Below are 17,029 nucleotides of genomic sequence, written 5' to 3' on the forward strand. Positions count from 1 at the left end.
GTGATCAAAATTCAAAGTCCAAAGGGGCAAACATTGCGAAGGCTCTAAGCACGCTGGTCCGTCTCCAGAGCATCATAGGGAGTCTCAGTGTTCACGCCCTTCTGCCGAGGAACACCAGCATCGAATGCACTCTTAGCATTAGAGTGCTCGAACTTATTAATCGCAGCACGACCAGGGTCCTGCTCCGAACCGGCATCAGCATCGAAAGAAGCATTACCGCCATTGTACTGGCTGCTGCCACTTGCACTCGCAGAGTTTCCGGTATTCATGCCCATTTCCTGCTTCGCGGCGGTCGAGCCGCCAGCGTAGCCGCTAATGTGGGTACCCGGGAAGTTGCCTTGACCGCCCAGGGCTTCGGGGTATGTCTGCTTTGTTTGGCGATCCTCACGGAGACCACCGGCTGGAGCAGAGGAGAGGGTTGTGTGGGCATTGGTGTTCTTGAGTTGGGATGCGGAGATGTCCTCGGGCTGGGCGCCGCGGTTCTCGCTGAATGCACCGCCTTGACGAACGGACTCAGCGGCGAGAGAGCCGGTTGGGACGGGGCCGGCAGGTTCTTCAATGGGCTGTTGAGTGGCGCGAGGGTCGGTGGTGACCTTAGTGCTTCGGGAGCCGGGAGCGATGGGAGTGCCTTGAAGATCCATGTTGATGTATTCTTTTTGAAAGGGATGACGGTATAGAATTTGATTTGGCTTGAAAATTTATTGTAGTTGAGATGGGCTTAGCGATTTAGAATTCTGAACAGTAGCAGGCGACAGCCCCAAATTATATAGCATTTCCATCGAGCCCTTGCGCTATAGACTAAACAGCGATTGATATCATATGTACACATCAGACCAAGTGATGTCACACTTACGACCGCGAGAAGAGATATACTGTCCTGTTGTTTGGCATGAGTAACGTCAGATATTTTCATCGAGTGATATGTGGCGGATTAGAGCATTCGAGCGATAGGAAAGTGGAGCTCTGCATGATTCTCCTGCCTGCTTCTGGAAGGCAGACTTGTTATCGCTGTTTTCACAGAGGGTCTAGTATCCACACTCTTATTTCATTGTGGAGTCATGAGTTCATCAGGTTCATTGGGAGGAAACTGGGCAGAAGTTGATATCAAGTTGGAGATTGACGTCAAGTCCAGAACGTTCTTGAACAAACGTTGCAAACACGTGCACCTTCTCCTATTTCATTAGCACAGGCTTACAAAAGTATATTCAATTTGTAGCCTTCGTAAACGATGACTTAATACTAAAATTCTTTCAATAAAATTTCTCAAACCGTCCTTCTAAGAGTGGCTGGTAATATCCCGGTCTCAACGCCACTCGACGGCTCCGGCGAAGCCGCAACCTTAATATGTGGATAAATATAGCTTCTCTGAAGTTTTGACTAGCATTACACACGGTTGATTTTAAGTGGATTTGGTCTTTGATGGGGGCATCTACTAAAAAATGTAATAATATGCTCGCTATGAATTCATTTGTTTATCCATGACTCGTGAATTAGCTATCATACATAATGGATCCTATGCTCCATGCAACATCTCATTTGCGAGAACGGGCGTCGGAAGGCAAGTGGTCAAGGCCTTCAACAGCCTGGCGACCAGCATTAACAGGGGCAGTCTGCTGGTGCAATGTGGCCCCGTCAACACGAGCACTGCTCTGAGCAGTTGTTGAACCCTCCAGACCGCTGTTAGGGTCGTGAGAAATAGGACCTGAGACACCGCCAGAACCGACGTTCACGGTACGCTGATCGGCGGATTGCCAGTCACTGGCAACTGGGGGCTGCTCAGGCAGAGGCAGGTTGGACTTGGCTTCGTCAATCTGCTGAGGCTTGTTCGTGTTTTCGTCGATGATGGACTGGAAGTAAATATATCGTTAATTGAAAGTCTTATAAAGCGACAGCCTGGAATTGTTCTCACCTTCATGATGGAAACATCAGAGTCGGCAGGGACAACGCCACCATGGCTCTTGGAAACCTTGGATTCTTCTTTGCGGAGTTGCTCCTTGGTGGTGTGGAAGGTAGCGTCAGACATTGTGGTGTGGATGATTGAGCAAGTGGATTGATGATTTGGAGTTGAGAATCGAGGAGGAATGCTATTTAATAGTGCTTGCAGAAGTTGTGATGATTGATATATGCGGGTCTGTGAGACAGGTCCTAGAGCGATTCTTATAGGCGGAAACTCGGTCTGTGACGTTCATTCCTAAATGACGACATAATGGCAATCTGGGCCATGGATGCCATCAATCTCCACTGAAACCAGCGTGGAGCGACTAGTCGTACTCTAGAAACTTGCTGAGACGGTCCTGGTACTAGATCGACTGAGCTCGTTGACCTTCCATTAGCGTCATGGCGCACGACCACCCGAACGGCCTCACCGGTGAACGGCCTCGCCACCGGTGGATCCTGGAAAACATATCGGTTTTCTCTGATCGGCATACCTTGCAATTATGGACGTGACAACAAAATGAGACTTCAAAATTCTCCGCATAGAGCTCCAAGGAAAACATGCTCCTATCATCTATGTCATGGCCCCGCTACGCTGTTCATCGAGTCAAGCTCGATTCATCCCAGTCAGCCTGATTGGCGGTCCCGATAAAGTACGAGTGAAGGTGACCATGATGATGCCTGCACCTCCTCTATTGTGCATGCAGTAATTCCCCTGGAAATTCATTGGTCCGGTTCCTGATATCATCCCTTATGAAATTTGGCCATCTTGGAGCCGCATCTTCGACTGATCCATCGGGGGTTGAGGGGGAACTGGCCACCTAGACAGTAGATTAATTCATTGCTTAGATTTTGGAGCTGATGTCCAATTTTAAGCCCTTTTGAGCTTTGGGAAGACTGTAGTCTTGTGGCTTGCCTAAGTAATGATTATATCATCATTCCACCAGTTGACCAAGTCACCGCTCTGGCCGGCCGGCAGAAAATGTTGCTTATCGTAAATCGAAGGCCGATTGTGTGACTGTGCATGCAGAGTGATCGCGAAAGACTGTTCTTTGGATCGGTAGCGACTATATAACTGCTAGAATGCCTAGGGATCCATTGATCGGACTGGTGGGAAAGGTCTGCGATCCAAATGCCTCCCTGCACGAGACCCCGCTAACCATGTGAGGGACAGCCATCAAGTGGTAAATCCACGACGTTGAACAGTTTGACGGATGCGACATCCAAAGTTGGTAGGTATATCTTTGAAGAACATTTCTTTCACATCGCTAATTAATCTCTGTGAATAGGCAACTTCCCGTATGTCCATCATACGACAAATCACCGCTTATCAACGCGCTAACGGCTGACACGCCAGTTTTACCACCATTGATCCCCAGCGAGCCATCGGATACCTCCAGATCGATTGCGCTTGTATCCGGCACGGCGTCTCAGATAAATGCGCACCGAATTACGGCGGCTGCCACGAAGGGCGGCGCTCCGTTCCCATTGAGTTGCTGGACGTGGCCGGACTTGTCCCAGGCGCTCACCAGGGTCGAGGATTGGGAAATAAGTTCTTGGACGATCTGCGACATGCGGATGCCTTGATTCATGTGGTGGATGTGAGCGGTACCACTGATGCCGAGGGAAAGGCAACACGTGGATACGATCCCTCTGTGGACATTGAATGGCTACGAGGAGAGATTGTAAGATGGGTGCTGGGCAACTTGATGGAGAAATGGTAAGTCAATGCACTCGGGAAAGAAAAAGATAAGTGCGTCGATCTAAGGATTCAGTTAGGGGTTCTATCCGGCGGAGACATGTCGCAATTAGTATGTGAGACCTCTTTGCCGTGCTGGAAATACTCCATTAACATACAACAGAGGGCAACCCCGTCGACACATTACAAGGTCAATTCTCAGGATACGGAAGTACTTCGTCGGTCGTGGCACGTTGTCTTGACAAGCTTAATTTGAAGGAGCCTCTGGAGCACTGGTCAGATGAGACTGTCCAGATAGTGGTCGAGGCTTTCATTGATGAAAAATTCCCTACGGTGTTTGCGTTGAACAAGATCGACCACCCGGACGCAGACAAGGTGAGTTGAGCAATTAAAATAACACATACCCAATCCAACTCTAAATCCAAACAGAACATCAGCAAAATTGCCAAGATGCAAGATCCCGAGAGCATTGTGCTTTGCTCTGCCATATCAGAAGTCTTTCTCCGACGACTCGCCAAGCAGCAATATATCAAGTATGTTGAAGGCAGTGAATTTGTGGATACACGGGAAGACCTGATTGATATGGGTGATCCGGATGGAGGAGGACTAAAAGAAATGGACGAGAAGTTGAAGACGTAAGTTTTTCGTTCAAAGATGACACCATTATTCGGCTAATATCGCAATAGTCGAGTAGAAAACTTGAAAGATATGGTGCTATATCGCTTCGGATCAACAGGTGTCGTTCAATGTCTTTCTCGAGCGGCAGCGTTACTGGGCCTGGTGCCAATTTTCCCTGTGCGGAATGTCGCAACTTTCAACTCCGGGAGTGGAAGCGCCGTCTTCCGCGATTGTGTTCTCGTCAAGAAGTAAGTGATTTTGACAAGTTAAACCCGCCAGCTTCTAAAATATCACAGAAACAGCACAGTGGGCGACGTAGCCCGAAAGGTCATGGGCGATGTACCCATTTCCTATATCGAAGGAATCGGAGGCACTCGAGTCTCAGAGGACGACTTGGTTGCCGTTGGCAAAAACGATGTGAGTTCTTACGACGGGATTTTGGTAACATAAAAACTAATGCAAAGTTAGATCTTGACATTCAAGGTGGGCCGGTAGACCATAGCTACTCCTATGTACAGTCTCGTGGAGTTACGTTAGCAATGGATACACCGCCACGATGCGATATTGAAAACACTCCTTTGAAGAAGTAGATCCCAGCGCCATTCTCAAAACACCCAAACGATCGACTCAACAAAAATTGGCAAATCAATGGCCCTTCTGCGTGATGAAATTAGATCAGCATTGAAACCAACATCCAAACAGAGGACCGAGTCCAGATCTAGTCTCACCTGTGCTCGCTCATCATTCATTCCAATTATAGGCTCTGGAGCCGCTGGGTGCTCCGCCTTAGCCTTTTTACTGCTCTTAATACCGCCTCTCTGTGTGGTGCCCTGGGACTTGGTCTGGTCCGCGATCCCCTGATTCTCCTGTCTTTCTTCCATGCCAGACGCGGATGCCTCGGAGGCAATATCGTATGTATCTCCTTTCTTAGATCTCTGAGTGGAATGGTCGTCTGTTGATGAGCCTTTCCACTTGTTCAAAGTAGATTCGTGTCTAACGCCACCGAGGGCAACGAAAGCTGGCTGAGCAATCGGTTGCTTTAGTAGAGTAAAGGGCAGGTATGGGGCGAGCACACTGTATGGTTTCATTGTCGATATGCGATGTTGTTGTTTCCTGAAGTTGTAATGATTTGTAAAGAGTACTAAAGTTCAAGTTATCTTGTGCAATTTTTCTTATAGCTTGCAAGCGGAACCCTGATTCACCTTAAAGTGATGACGTTATCATGACTTGTTCTTATCGATGAACTTCGCATTTTTCAACAAAATTATCGCCTTGAAGTGGAAATTGGCACTTCCCCGTTTATCATTTTATCCCTTTTTCTAAAGTAAGGTGTCCCTTTTTCAAACCCTCATCTCGCCTGCTGCTGGATTTGACGAACATGAAGCTTACTAAGCGCACGGTTGCAGGCCCGAGCTTGGGCCATCTCCAACAGTAGTTTATATGAACAAACGCGTTGGGATCCAATTTAATCAAAGAATATGAGCTCATAGCCATCAACGTCAGGAATTTTCTTAATTCATTTCATTTCAAATCTGGAAAGTACATATACACACAGGTCACGAAACCAACATGCGGCGGGAATACCTTCCGTTGGATTCTTTACTAGCCTGGTTGAGGCTAAATGGAATTGTCACAAATGGCGTTGCTGTGCAAAGACTGGAAACAGTTGAGTCAGACACAGACAAGGGCAATGCGATAATAGCAACAGCGGACTCCAAGCATAGTACCGACGAGCAGGTCCTCCTCCAGATCCCACGGGACTTGGTGTTGTCATTAGAATCGGTGCACGACTATTTCAAATCCGATCGTGATCTTCGCGACGTACTCGAGGCAGTAGGGGATTTCGGCAGAGTATCAAACACAATCCTCGCCACTATACATATGATTATACGAACTAACAGTCAACAGACAGCGAGGGGTTCAATATTGATCTTCCTTCTCGTTCAAATCACACACAATAACTCGCAAATGCCCCGGCATATAGGGGTATCCAATCCCTGGACCGAATACCTCAAATTTCTCCCGTCTTCATTTTCTCTGCCTACCTTCTGGTCGGAAGAGGAACGGGAGCTGCTGAAGGGAACTTCTCTTGAGGTAGCAATAGACGCTAAACGGAACTCGCTCGAAAAGGAGTTCGAGTTGATTCGTCAGGCTACTGAAGGTATATCCTGGTGTCAGCAATGCTGGTGGGCTGAAAGTCCGGACGGTTTGACCTTCGAGGACTGGAGATATGTCGATGCGGCATATCGATCACGCATGTTGGATCTGCCGGGGAGCGGGCATTCGATGGTGCCTTGTGTGGACATGGTTAATCATGTGGCTGGTGCAGCAGTGAACGCGCTATATGACGCGGATTCTGATGGAAATGCGATCCTGAAGTTGCGCGATGGTAAAACCTTGCGAACAGGCGAAGAGGTGACTATCTCGTGAGTTCTCTCCAAAAAACTAAATGGCTCCTTGCACTGATACTTCGGCTAGATATGGAGATAAGAAGCCTGCATCGGAGATGATATTCTCCTACGGATTTCTTGACCGTGAGATGACGGAAACAACTCAAGTCATGTTGAACATGAACTTCTCCGAGGACGATCCTCTTGGCATGGCTAAGAAAATGATCTGCAAGGATACTCCTGGAATCCGAGTTTCTGTCTGCCAAGACCCAGCTATCACCAGTCCGACATCATCAAAAAAGCCTGGAAGCATCATCTGGGACAGCCCGTTAACCTGGTGGTCAAGCGTGAATGAAGAAGATGGACTTCAAATCGGGATCGCACAAACAATGGATGGAGGTAGAGAGCTGGAGGCACACTGGAAGGGCGAGAAGATTCAATCACCCGATCAGCTCCCTCAACTCCTTGCAGCTGATCCTTTGATCGATATTTTCCAACTTCGGGCTGTCGTCTTGGTGCTGGAACGGCTGGAATCGCAGCTTTCGCTTCTACATGAAACAAACGAGGTTCTAGAAAATCTGCACAAAAACCCGGAAATTCTGAGAAGTTTGTTTAGACCTGAGATTTTCGATATGGTAATTCAGCTGCGGCAGCTTGAGGGCACATTACTACAAAAGGCAGTTGAGGAGCTGATGCAGCAGGTAAGCAACCAGCCCCAGAAACAAAGACGCCGAGGCTGCACTATGAGGATCTGCGCTGATAACCCTTAGAAAACCGACTTGATGAAGTCAGCGACTGTTACAAGGTATCTCGAGCAGGCTCAAGCAGATGAAGTTGAAGATTTTTCATAGATCTAGCCATGGTAAACTATCAACTCCAATAGTACCCAGTGGTGTTTCAGTCCAAAAAGTAAAGGTCAGGCGAACGCACCCCGCAGAATCTCACCCGATACGAAGCCACATCTCTAAGAACACATAGTCTGGGGAGTAGCTGATGCGGAGAACAATGCCGTTAGTCCAATCCCAGTCAAGCTAATCCAGACTATGACGTTCATAAATTCATTTCCAGGGTCTCCACAGGCGCTAGAGGAATGATCTACAATTTAGTGAAAGTCAAAGAATTGATAATATCTGTAACTAGCGTTCGGCATGATCACATTTGCTGTTTTCATCCAATAGATCTTCAATCAGAATGTTCACCCCATCTTTGGGTCCGAATAATTTGTATGGTCTGGCACTCCATGTCGGCAGCCACATACTGTAGGAAAATTGTTCCTTCTGATTGGATCTCGGCTGAGAACGGCGCTAGTGTAAGAGCCGAGTTGCTACGGTGGGTCTCATTGGGTCCACAAAAGTTCAAAACCTTCGGTATTCGATCGGATAAAACTCGCTGAGTTTGTTTCGATCGAATGAACCTTGGATTCTGGGGTTAAAATTACCCATGGCTCAGATACATAGGATGCAGGTATTTTTCGTTATGATCGTACAGCGAATTTGGTAGATACTCGTATGAAACTTGCACTACAGCGATCTCGCCACTTTCAGGTCAACTGCCTAAACCTTGTGCACGTTTTTAGTGCGACGAAAGGGGGGAATACCGGCGAACTTCGGAGACGGGATCGATATGCAAAGTAACGGTGTGAGACATGGAGGCCGGCCATATGTCATCGGTTGCCCGTCTTTTGGGGCTTTTAGCAGTATGGCACATATGGGGCTAACCAAGCGTGATCGACGATGAAATTTTGAATACACGGGGTTAAATGGGGGGTAAACCGAGACTCGAACGAGTTGGTAAGAAAATGACGGAAAAAGAACATCGGAAGCAAGTTGCGGGTGTAACTCCGAGCCCAAGGATCGGAATAATTCGACAAGGAAACTCAGTAATAGAGTTTCAACGATGGACTACAGTTTCATTTGTCAGGACATGAATACTATTCCCCCATGTTCATCAGAAATGTGGAGTCCGGGGGAGCAGCGGGAGGATCCAAAGATCTTCAACTTGTCGTTTACTTACGGAGTACGGAGTAAGTACGGAGTACTGTAATAAAACGATATGGAGTGGCAGTGGAGAAACACAAGCAATTTAACGTTTGTCCTGTACCTGTAAGTCCTGTAACTTGATTGGATAAGCAAGGTCAGCAACTCCCCATGACCTGACTCAGCATTCTCCCCCTCCCTAATCCCCCCCATATCCTAGTCCTTCTCTATACCCAATCCTCATATACAACACTCAACTACAGGAGTATACGACACTTTGTGACCTACCTTTCGACCAAGATCTCGGGATTTTTCAACCCCTCCCAGTGACCGAGGCGGCCGGTGTGCCCAGTCGATCGAAAATGCCGGGAATTTTACCTATGAAAGTGATCAAGGTCGGTGGCACCGGCGTACAAAGTCGGATCGCCCAGGCCTGTGATCGATGCCGAAGCAAGAAAATCCGGTGCGACGGCATCCGACCATGCTGTACACAATGCGCCCATGTCGGATTCGAATGTAAAACGAGCGATAAGTTGAGCCGCCGGGCCTTTCCTCGAGGATACACCGAGTCTCTTGAGGAGCGGGTGCGGGCCCTGGAATCCGAAGTGAAAGATTTGAAGAATCTGCTGGACGAGAAGGATGAGAAAATCGATGTTCTGTCGCGCATACACTCCTTTTCACCATCGCAACGCGCGGCCCCCATACGATCTCCCTCCACATCCACCACAACCAAGTCCCCTCCGGATGAATCCGGGGGTGTTATTCATATTGAACGACTCTCCCGTCAGCTTATGCAATCTTCCAATAATCCCTATACTGCTTTGTCCAGCACCCAAGGCTTTGCTGGTATTGTCTACTGCTTCTCTGGAGAAATGTTTCCCGCTAACCTAACATCTGGCAGGAGTTTTCACCGATAAACTGTTGAACCAGGGACGATCAACATCGAAACTTTCAACATACGAGCTAGCAAAATTGTCGCATCCTGTCTCTCGTGGCATGCTTAACCAGCCTATTAGGACACCACCTCGTTTGGTGTCAGACCAACTTATCAATATATTCTTCCAAGAATGGGCCCCTTTGTACCCGGTGGTGCATCGCCCGACTATTTTGAAAGCCTATGAACAATATCTTAATGGCTCCGGCTCATTGAAAAGCGACTTTCATATGATGGCCCAGTTAAATTTAATTTTTGGAATTGCCGCTCTTTCGTCTGGTGTGAGTGCGACTCGGGATGAAAAGACTTGACGCGAATACAAGCTAATTTCTAAAAGTCGCGAACTAACCAAGATCCCACCTTTTTCGAGGAGAATTGGTCGAGTCTCCTGGATTCCGTCTCCGATGAAACGTCAATGAAAAGCCTGCAGTGTTTCGTTCTCGCTCAAGTTTACTGTATGACCAAAACCGATTATCGCAGCCTGTTGCGCTATCGTGCTCTTGCGGTGGATGTTTGTCACCAACTCGGACTTAATCAGGAGAGCCTGGCGTCTAACACGCTGGAAGTGGAGACTTGCAAGAAAGTCTTCTGGTGTCAATATGTGTTGGATCGCTTCTCGTCTGCTCTGACTGGAATGCCCGTTCTCCTACGCGAGGCTGATATCCAGACCGAGTATCCTGTCGACGTGGACGACGAATACGTCACAGAGACCGGCTTCTTGCCTACTCTTCCTGGCGAGTCCACTCGTCTTTCAAGCGCCCTTGCGCTTTTTGGAGTTTCCCGCATTTTAAGTCAGGTCTTGGAGCAATTGTACCCTTCAAAGGCTGCATATAACATTTCTGTCTCCAAGATGCGTGCTGTCACCGAGCAGTTAGATGAATGGCTCCATACGTTGCCTTCTCATCTTCGCCTTGAGTTCTCCCAGGACAAACCCAGCACGAATGTGACAAGCAGCCGATCGCCTCTTTTGGTTCGTATCTTCGTAAGCCTTTTTGATTTATACTAACATTCTCTAGTCTCTTGTATACTTTTTTATCCGGTCCCTGATTCATCGCCCTGCTGTGTGTTTCGCCGACGAAAATCTACGCTCGCGATCAGTTCTCGCAATGTCCGATTCTTCGAAGCATATCATTCAAATACTGGAACTTCTTGATGAGCGTCGATTGTGTCTTTCATTCAGTCTCAACCGCAAGGAATTGGTGTTCTTTTCTGGCCTTGGACTCCTGTGGCAAACTATTGGCTTGAAACGTGACAGTAAACTGGCCAAGGAGAGCCAGAAACTTCTCGCTACAGCGACGCAGCAACTGGGGGCAGAGTCATCCGCCGCGGCTGCCGAGTTTAGCCACATCATCAATATTCTGGTGCCATGTGAAAACCAGGGCACCCTTTCTCACAAGCACGAAACTGAGATGGCAGCTCCAAATAAGTCATTCAAATCCCCGAAGAAGCAGCTGCAGTCGCTAAAGTCCGGCATCTCCTCCAGCATGGGTCGAGACCACGCCCCCAAGCAGGCCTCGCCTTCTCGCCGGAATACAGTTTCTGGTGCTACCCTTACAACCGCTGCTCAATCCCTTCGCTCTCCCAGCTGGAACAGCCTGCCCCCGTCACAGCCAGATCATCTTTCCACCCCCAATTTCCAAACCGGTCGGCATTCTTTCGACCTGTCCTCGGACCCTCACATGCTGTCTACGGGATACGATTACACCCGAGATATGTCTACCTCAACTCCATCCGATGCCACACGGGGCGCTATCACAATGGCTGATTGGGAGTATGTTCTCAGCGATATGGATCGGGGATATTCAAACATTTTCAATGGAATTTACGGTGGTAAAGAATGTGGAGAAGACCCCGGGCCTTTCGCATCCATCACCGCCGAGTATAACCGGAAGGCCAACGACGGGCTTGCCATGCCTTCGCCCTCCGATATGGTCAAGCTATCCCCCGAATCTTGGTCTGCCAGTAGTGGCGACTATGCGAACCAACAGGACCATGTCGCACAGAGTGTTCTGAGTTACTCAGGGGAAAGTATGAGTAGTGAGGACAATCTGCTACTCGCTGACGTCTCGGGCCGTGCGGAGGATATGGGTCTTTATGATTCTTTCCATGGTCTTTCAATGCCGCCCAAAGAAGATATTGATGAGTTGGCTCTCGTGAACGGTTGGGACCGTCGGTTAGCTGCTTGAGCTTTGTTTATTCTTGGTTCTTGGTTCTAGGTGCTTTTTGTCATGATACCTCGGAGGGCGTTCTTTTTATCACTCCTTCGCACTCGGCGTTGAACCTTTTGATCTGGATATTTGGATACTATTTTCTGGACATTTTTCAATTGGATATACGGTTTCCCACTTGATATATGTTATATATCATGACTCTGATACGAATGCAAATACGGTATATAACATGATATACGCTCATTTGGATGTCTTTGCCCCCTGCACCGTGCTTCTCAGACCTTGGGTCCATGGGTCCTTGGGTCCTTGCCTGAATGCGGATCCTATGTGGTAAAGCCTGATCATGGCCCTTGCGGATAATCCCACGCTTCTTTTGCACACTCGCGATGCTGCGTAAATAGCATAGCTTCAAATGCTGATCCTCGCAGTATAGTCGTATGGTAGGTAAATCTTCAGCCTATTACTACTATATAACTACACTACTACACTGTGGTGATCAAAGTACGCTTTTCAAACAGCACCACGCGAGTACTGCGCATGCCTGGTTCTACCCACAAGAGCTATATGACCCAAAGGGCTTTACCACAGATGGATGACTGGAGATCATAGATAATTAACAAGTCAATGACCATTGCCAAGTTACGGCTGGATTTCTCAACCGCAGGCGAAGTCCCAAGCTTTTCATGAATGCCACCTATCTCACCACTCTATTCAAAATCGACCTGCCTCCTTCAGAATAATAATTCGCCACCAGGAACTTGGTCACAAGATCCAAAGTCGACGAGATTGGCTCGCCACCGACATTTATGGGGTCTAGGTTCTCGAAAAACTGGATGACGACTTCCCCGGAACCCACGGATGCGCCAATAATTTATGCCAAAAGCAAGTCCCCACTTCCCCGGACTCTCACGTTTTGACGGATAACTCCGATGGCCTCAAGAGGGGACTTGGTAAGTCTGAATGAACGAGTCATCGTTTTCCCAATCTGTCAATTGGTCCTTTTTCCCAAGATTAAACGCCATGCCGTCAGTTTGTCAGCCTTGGCGGCTTGCTCTTGAGCGGAGGTATAAGAAGCCTTGTCGGCACTGGATATTTTAGGTTTGGTATGCAAAAGCAGACTGGAAATATCCTCTCTGGCACGAAAATCTCCTCATCGCCACTATGTTTGAAAAATTGTTAAAGAAACGAACGCAGGATGTCTATGCTGACAGTGAGGCTCCCAGGGAGTCGGTGTCTACTGTTGAGCGTGAGAAAGGTCCCGGTGATCTGGTCGATACTCATATCCCACTTTTCACCGTGCGCTCCTTCGTCATGGGCATCTTCGTGTCTATGGGAGGATTCCTATTTGGCTACGATACCGGTCAGATCTCAGGTTTCCTTGCGATGCCAAATTTCCTAATGCGATATGGTCAACGGAGTTCAAATGGTACCTATGTGTTCAGCAATGTCCGCTCTGGCCTGATTGTTGCCCTGGTAAGATTCAGCAGCTCTTTCTTCCTCAAACAAAGCTAACATGACACAGCTTTCCATCGGTACCTTGATTGGAGCTCTGACTGCAGCCCCGGTTGCCGATCGCGTGGGACGGAAATGGTCCATTAGTGGTTGGTGCGTCATACTCATGGTCGGGGTTACTGTCCAGATCTCATCTCCTTCTGGCAAATGGTACCAATTTATGGTGGGCCGTTTGATCACTGGACTAGGAGTTGGTGCACTATCTCTACTGGTACCCATGTACCAAGCCGAGTCAGGTCCAAGACATATCCGAGGTTCGCTGATCAGTACTTACCAATTGTTCATCACGCTGGGAATCTTCGTTGCCAATTGTATCAACTTTGGTACAGAGGCTCGCTCAGATACTAGTTCGTGGCGAATCCCTCTTGGAATCACCTACTTCTGGGCTCTGGTCCTCGGCGTCGGCATGCTCTTCTTCCCTGAGAGTCCCCGATACGACTACCGCCACAACAAAGTGGAGAAAGCAATAACCAACCTCTCTAAGATTTATGGCGTTCCGCGGAACCACCGTGCTCTTGCTATTGAATTCGAAGAAATCAAACAAAAGTACGAGGAAGAAGTCCGCAACGGCGTAGTCACCTGGAAGATGCTGTTTAGAGCCCCAACTATGAGTTACCGTGTCGCCCTAGGAGTGACCCTCCAGGCTCTTCAACAACTCACAGGTGCCAATTACTTCTTCTACTACGGGACCGTTGTCTTTAAAGGAGCCGGAATTTCAAACAGCTACGTTACCCAGATGATTCTCGGAGGAGTGAACTTCGGATGCACGTTTCTAGGCCTTTATCTGATCGAGCACTACGGTCGTCGTCGTTCTCTGATCGTAGGTGCCTTGTGGATGTTCGTATGCTTCATGGTATTTGCTTCGGTGGGGCATTTCTCGCTTGACCGTGCAGACCCCCCGAAAACCCACTCCGCCGGTGTGGCAATGGTAGTCTTCGCCTGTCTCTTCATTCTCGGCTTCGCCAGTACGTGGGGTCCAATGGTCTGGACCATCATTGCGGAGCTATATCCATCACAATACAGGGCTCGTGCAATGTCTCTTGCAACAGCATCTAACTGGCTATGGAACTTCTTGCTGGCCTTCTTCACGCCTTTTATTACAAGTGCTATCGACTTTCGATACGGTTATGTTTTCGCCGGATGTCTTTTCCTTGGAGCGGCCACGGTCTATTTTGGTGTTATCGAAGGCCAGGGTCGGACTTTGGAGGAGATTGATACTATGTATTTGATGAAGGTTAAGCCGTGGAATAGTTCCAAGTTCCAATTCCCGGCTGATCCGGCGGTCATTCGGGGTTCTTTTGATGATAAGGGAGCCGGTGCTGGGGTTGGTTCTTCGTCTCATATTCCGGATGCTACTACGGAGTTACAGGAGGATGGGCATGCGGTGCCGCAGACGCAACCAGAGGCACAGCCACGAACGGAACTGTAGGTCTTGGATTGATATTCTTGGTTGTATATTTCAAATGTTACATATGATCACTATTGTGCCGTTATCCAGACCTATGAATTGTCGCTGTCAAAGTTTCTATAAGAGGATGACTAAAGGCGCTTGTATGATCGCTTGGCGGGTGCAGAATAGTGGGTTGTTGGTATCAGATCTATAAAACTGTATGATTTTGTATTCTAATTTCAATCAATTTACCCTATATTCACGATAAACACGCCTATCTTTTGATCAAAAAACCATCCAAGTAGCTGGTCATATCCTCCACATCTTCTAGTTTACCAACCCATCCAATATACTGATCCGGTCGAAGAATGAACATCGCCCCACGAACTCGATCAACACCCCACCTGTCATATGCCTTTCCATCACAATCTTTATCCCACACACAGAGATCATCACACCAAATTTTCTCATATCCCCAGCCCTTAACAGGATCAAATGGGCGCAAGCTCTCCGGGAAATCAAAGAACTCCACCTCCGTCCATGGAACACTGTGAATCGTCAAAGTATCAACAAGACTATCGAAACGCCCCGGTATCGACTTATAACGCGTCAGAACAGAGGGCCTTGAGTCATCTTGGCCAGCCAGATAGTGACCAAGAGCATCCACACGCGTCTTCTGCTCTTTGTCACGCATGTCTCCTGCAAGAAGAACAAGTCGGAATGGTCCATTGCTCTCCATAATTCCCATGGACCATTTGATTGTCGCATCAGCCAGCTGGCGCAGTTTTGCCGGTCGAACTCGTTCCCCAGGAACCAAGTTAAGGGCAAAGACTGGGCCCTCGCGTTCCATTCCCGATTTACAAACCAATGGACTATCGCCATAAAACGCCTTAACACCATCCGCAAACCCCTGGTACTTCTGCACAACTTTGACCATATCTTGCGTCTTATCCGGTGCCCCCTCCCCGGGTGACTTAGCCTTGTCAGTGAAATAACTCGACCAAATCTTATCGAATTCGAGCAATAATTCCGCAATCCGGTGTCTCTCTTCGTTGTACGTGTTCAAAATCACAGGGTCGGCAACTCTCGCTGCCACCAGGGCAACTTTCCACCCGAGATTGAACCCGTCTTGCATGCTGATGTTCATGCCAAGCCCGACCTTTGGTGAGTGCGTGTGCACGGCATCACCGGCAAGGAAGGCATGGTGTCCCTTGGCGAATGTTGGTGCGATGCGCTGACCAATCTGGTATGCCGTCCACCAGTCCAGGATTTTGAAGTCGAAAGTGTGAGGAGCTAAGATAGCCTGCACACGTGCTTTAATCTTTTCTGGTGTTATTGTTGAGCGGTCGAAGCGGCCGTTTGTGGTCTCGTCGTTGTGGACGGGGACATAGAAACGAACTAACTTTCTTTCGCGAGGAATGACTAAAATCGTGCCTGCTGGGCTAGTCACCGTGCCAAGTCGACGGATATCGGCTTTATATCATTAGTACATGTCAGAGGAGTTGTTCGGCTACACTCACGGAAGTTGCTTATTGGCATGACATCGATCACACCCCTTGACGGCTTACATTAGCTTCTTGATTAATATTTGTCGAGGTAGAACTAACCATATATGCTCAGTACTTGCTCCTTCGAATGGAATATCCAGTTGCTTCCTCGTCCAACTATGCGCTCCATCACATCCAATGATATACTTCGCTTTGATAGTTTCCTTTGTTTCACGATGACTTTTTCGCTGAAGACTCAGGTCCTCCCACTCGTCGTCATCCAAACCACTCGGAATACAAACATTGTTGTCCGAACCGGTAGTACGCAGGTGGACAGTTATAGGGCACGCGTTGTCGCTTCCGGGCGACTCATCATACTCCAAAGTCTCCGCAAGAACACCACGTTCCACTTCGATATCCGAATTCTCTCGTATACTATCCAGCACAAACCGCTCAATTCGGCCTTGGTTCAGAAGTATGTGGTGATATGGCGATTCGAAGACTTCGGACGGGGTCATAGGACCCTGGCGGATCAGCTTGCCCTCTGGTCCAGGTACCTATGAGCACAGGCTTTGTTATTTATATCCCAACAAGAAAAAGCATTTGACTAACCCAAAACACAGGCTCAACGGCCGGGTGAGCCTCATGTTCAACTTTGTGGTAAATACCCATGCTATCGAATATCTCCGACGTTCGCATACGGATTCCATCGGCGTGTCCAGTAAACACCTTCGTGGAGCGCTTATCAACAATTCGGGTTCGAATCCCGTAACGTGCCATCCAATAGGCGACCATAAGACCGGCAGGTCCCGCGCCAAGAATGATGCTGAGTACCCATCGTTAGACATAATCACTTACAAGGAAACTGAATCTTACACATCTGTTTCTGATTCAGAGGCGGACTGGCTTGCAGACAT

At 48.3% G+C, this 17,029-nt stretch overlaps 8 protein-coding genes across 8 annotated transcripts; 4 read left to right on the forward strand and 4 right to left on the reverse strand.

The window, feature by feature from the left end:
- Positions 1–44: 44 nt before the first annotated feature.
- N7520_010062 (uncharacterized protein) lies at positions 45–641 on the reverse strand (the record flags this gene model as incomplete). Its single annotated transcript, XM_057143996.1, has 1 exon — positions 45–641. The coding sequence occupies one exon, from the start codon at positions 639–641 to the stop codon at positions 45–47; it is 597 nt and encodes a 198-aa protein (XP_056993284.1).
- An 891-nt stretch (positions 642–1,532) lies between these two features.
- On the reverse strand, positions 1,533–2,023 carry N7520_010063 (uncharacterized protein; the record flags this gene model as incomplete). The annotated part of the gene is made up of 2 exons (XM_057143997.1): positions 1,533–1,847; positions 1,910–2,023. 2 exons carry the CDS (start codon positions 2,021–2,023, stop codon positions 1,533–1,535), a joined length of 429 nt encoding a protein of 142 aa, XP_056993285.1.
- A 995-nt stretch (positions 2,024–3,018) lies between these two features.
- Positions 3,019–4,747, forward strand: N7520_010064 (Ygr210 GTPase family protein; the record flags this gene model as incomplete). Its single annotated transcript, XM_057143998.1, has 10 exons — positions 3,019–3,098; positions 3,142–3,167; positions 3,225–3,234; positions 3,293–3,655; positions 3,715–3,746; positions 3,798–4,009; positions 4,064–4,269; positions 4,321–4,500; positions 4,549–4,669; positions 4,721–4,747. The coding sequence occupies 10 exons, from the start codon at positions 3,019–3,021 to the stop codon at positions 4,745–4,747; spliced, it is 1,257 nt and encodes a 418-aa protein (XP_056993286.1).
- A 150-nt stretch (positions 4,748–4,897) lies between these two features.
- Positions 4,898–5,340, reverse strand: N7520_010065 (uncharacterized protein; the record flags this gene model as incomplete). The annotated part of the gene is made up of 2 exons (XM_057143999.1): positions 4,898–4,909; positions 4,981–5,340. 2 exons carry the CDS (start codon positions 5,338–5,340, stop codon positions 4,898–4,900), a joined length of 372 nt encoding a protein of 123 aa, XP_056993287.1.
- A 481-nt stretch (positions 5,341–5,821) lies between these two features.
- On the forward strand, positions 5,822–7,493 carry N7520_010066 (SET domain-containing protein; the record flags this gene model as incomplete). Its single annotated transcript, XM_057144000.1, has 4 exons — positions 5,822–6,085; positions 6,161–6,678; positions 6,731–7,343; positions 7,413–7,493. The coding sequence occupies 4 exons, from the start codon at positions 5,822–5,824 to the stop codon at positions 7,491–7,493; spliced, it is 1,476 nt and encodes a 491-aa protein (XP_056993288.1).
- Positions 7,494–8,980: 1,487 nt separating this feature from the next.
- On the forward strand, positions 8,981–11,738 carry facB (C6 transcription factor FacB/Cat8; the record flags this gene model as incomplete). The annotated part of the gene is made up of 4 exons (XM_057144001.1): positions 8,981–9,464; positions 9,520–9,833; positions 9,890–10,522; positions 10,569–11,738. The coding sequence occupies 4 exons, from the start codon at positions 8,981–8,983 to the stop codon at positions 11,736–11,738; spliced, it is 2,601 nt and encodes an 866-aa protein (XP_056993289.1).
- Positions 11,739–12,884: 1,146 nt separating this feature from the next.
- On the forward strand, positions 12,885–14,664 carry N7520_010068 (sugar porter family MFS transporter; the record flags this gene model as incomplete). The annotated part of the gene is made up of 2 exons (XM_057144002.1): positions 12,885–13,196; positions 13,246–14,664. The coding sequence occupies 2 exons, from the start codon at positions 12,885–12,887 to the stop codon at positions 14,662–14,664; spliced, it is 1,731 nt and encodes a 576-aa protein (XP_056993290.1).
- Positions 14,665–14,899: 235 nt separating this feature from the next.
- N7520_010069 (putative phenol 2-monooxygenase) lies at positions 14,900–17,029 on the reverse strand (the record flags this gene model as incomplete). The annotated part of the gene is made up of 5 exons (XM_057144003.1): positions 14,900–16,098; positions 16,146–16,180; positions 16,233–16,669; positions 16,725–16,938; positions 16,989–17,029. 5 exons carry the CDS (start codon positions 17,027–17,029, stop codon positions 14,900–14,902), a joined length of 1,926 nt encoding a protein of 641 aa, XP_056993291.1.

The sequence above is a fragment of the Penicillium odoratum genome (genome assembly GCF_028828045.1).
Source record: "Penicillium odoratum strain IBT 22623 chromosome Unknown utg000006l_segment0_segment0, whole genome shotgun sequence".
Classification (NCBI taxonomy): Eukaryota; Fungi; Ascomycota; class Eurotiomycetes; order Eurotiales; family Aspergillaceae; genus Penicillium; species Penicillium odoratum.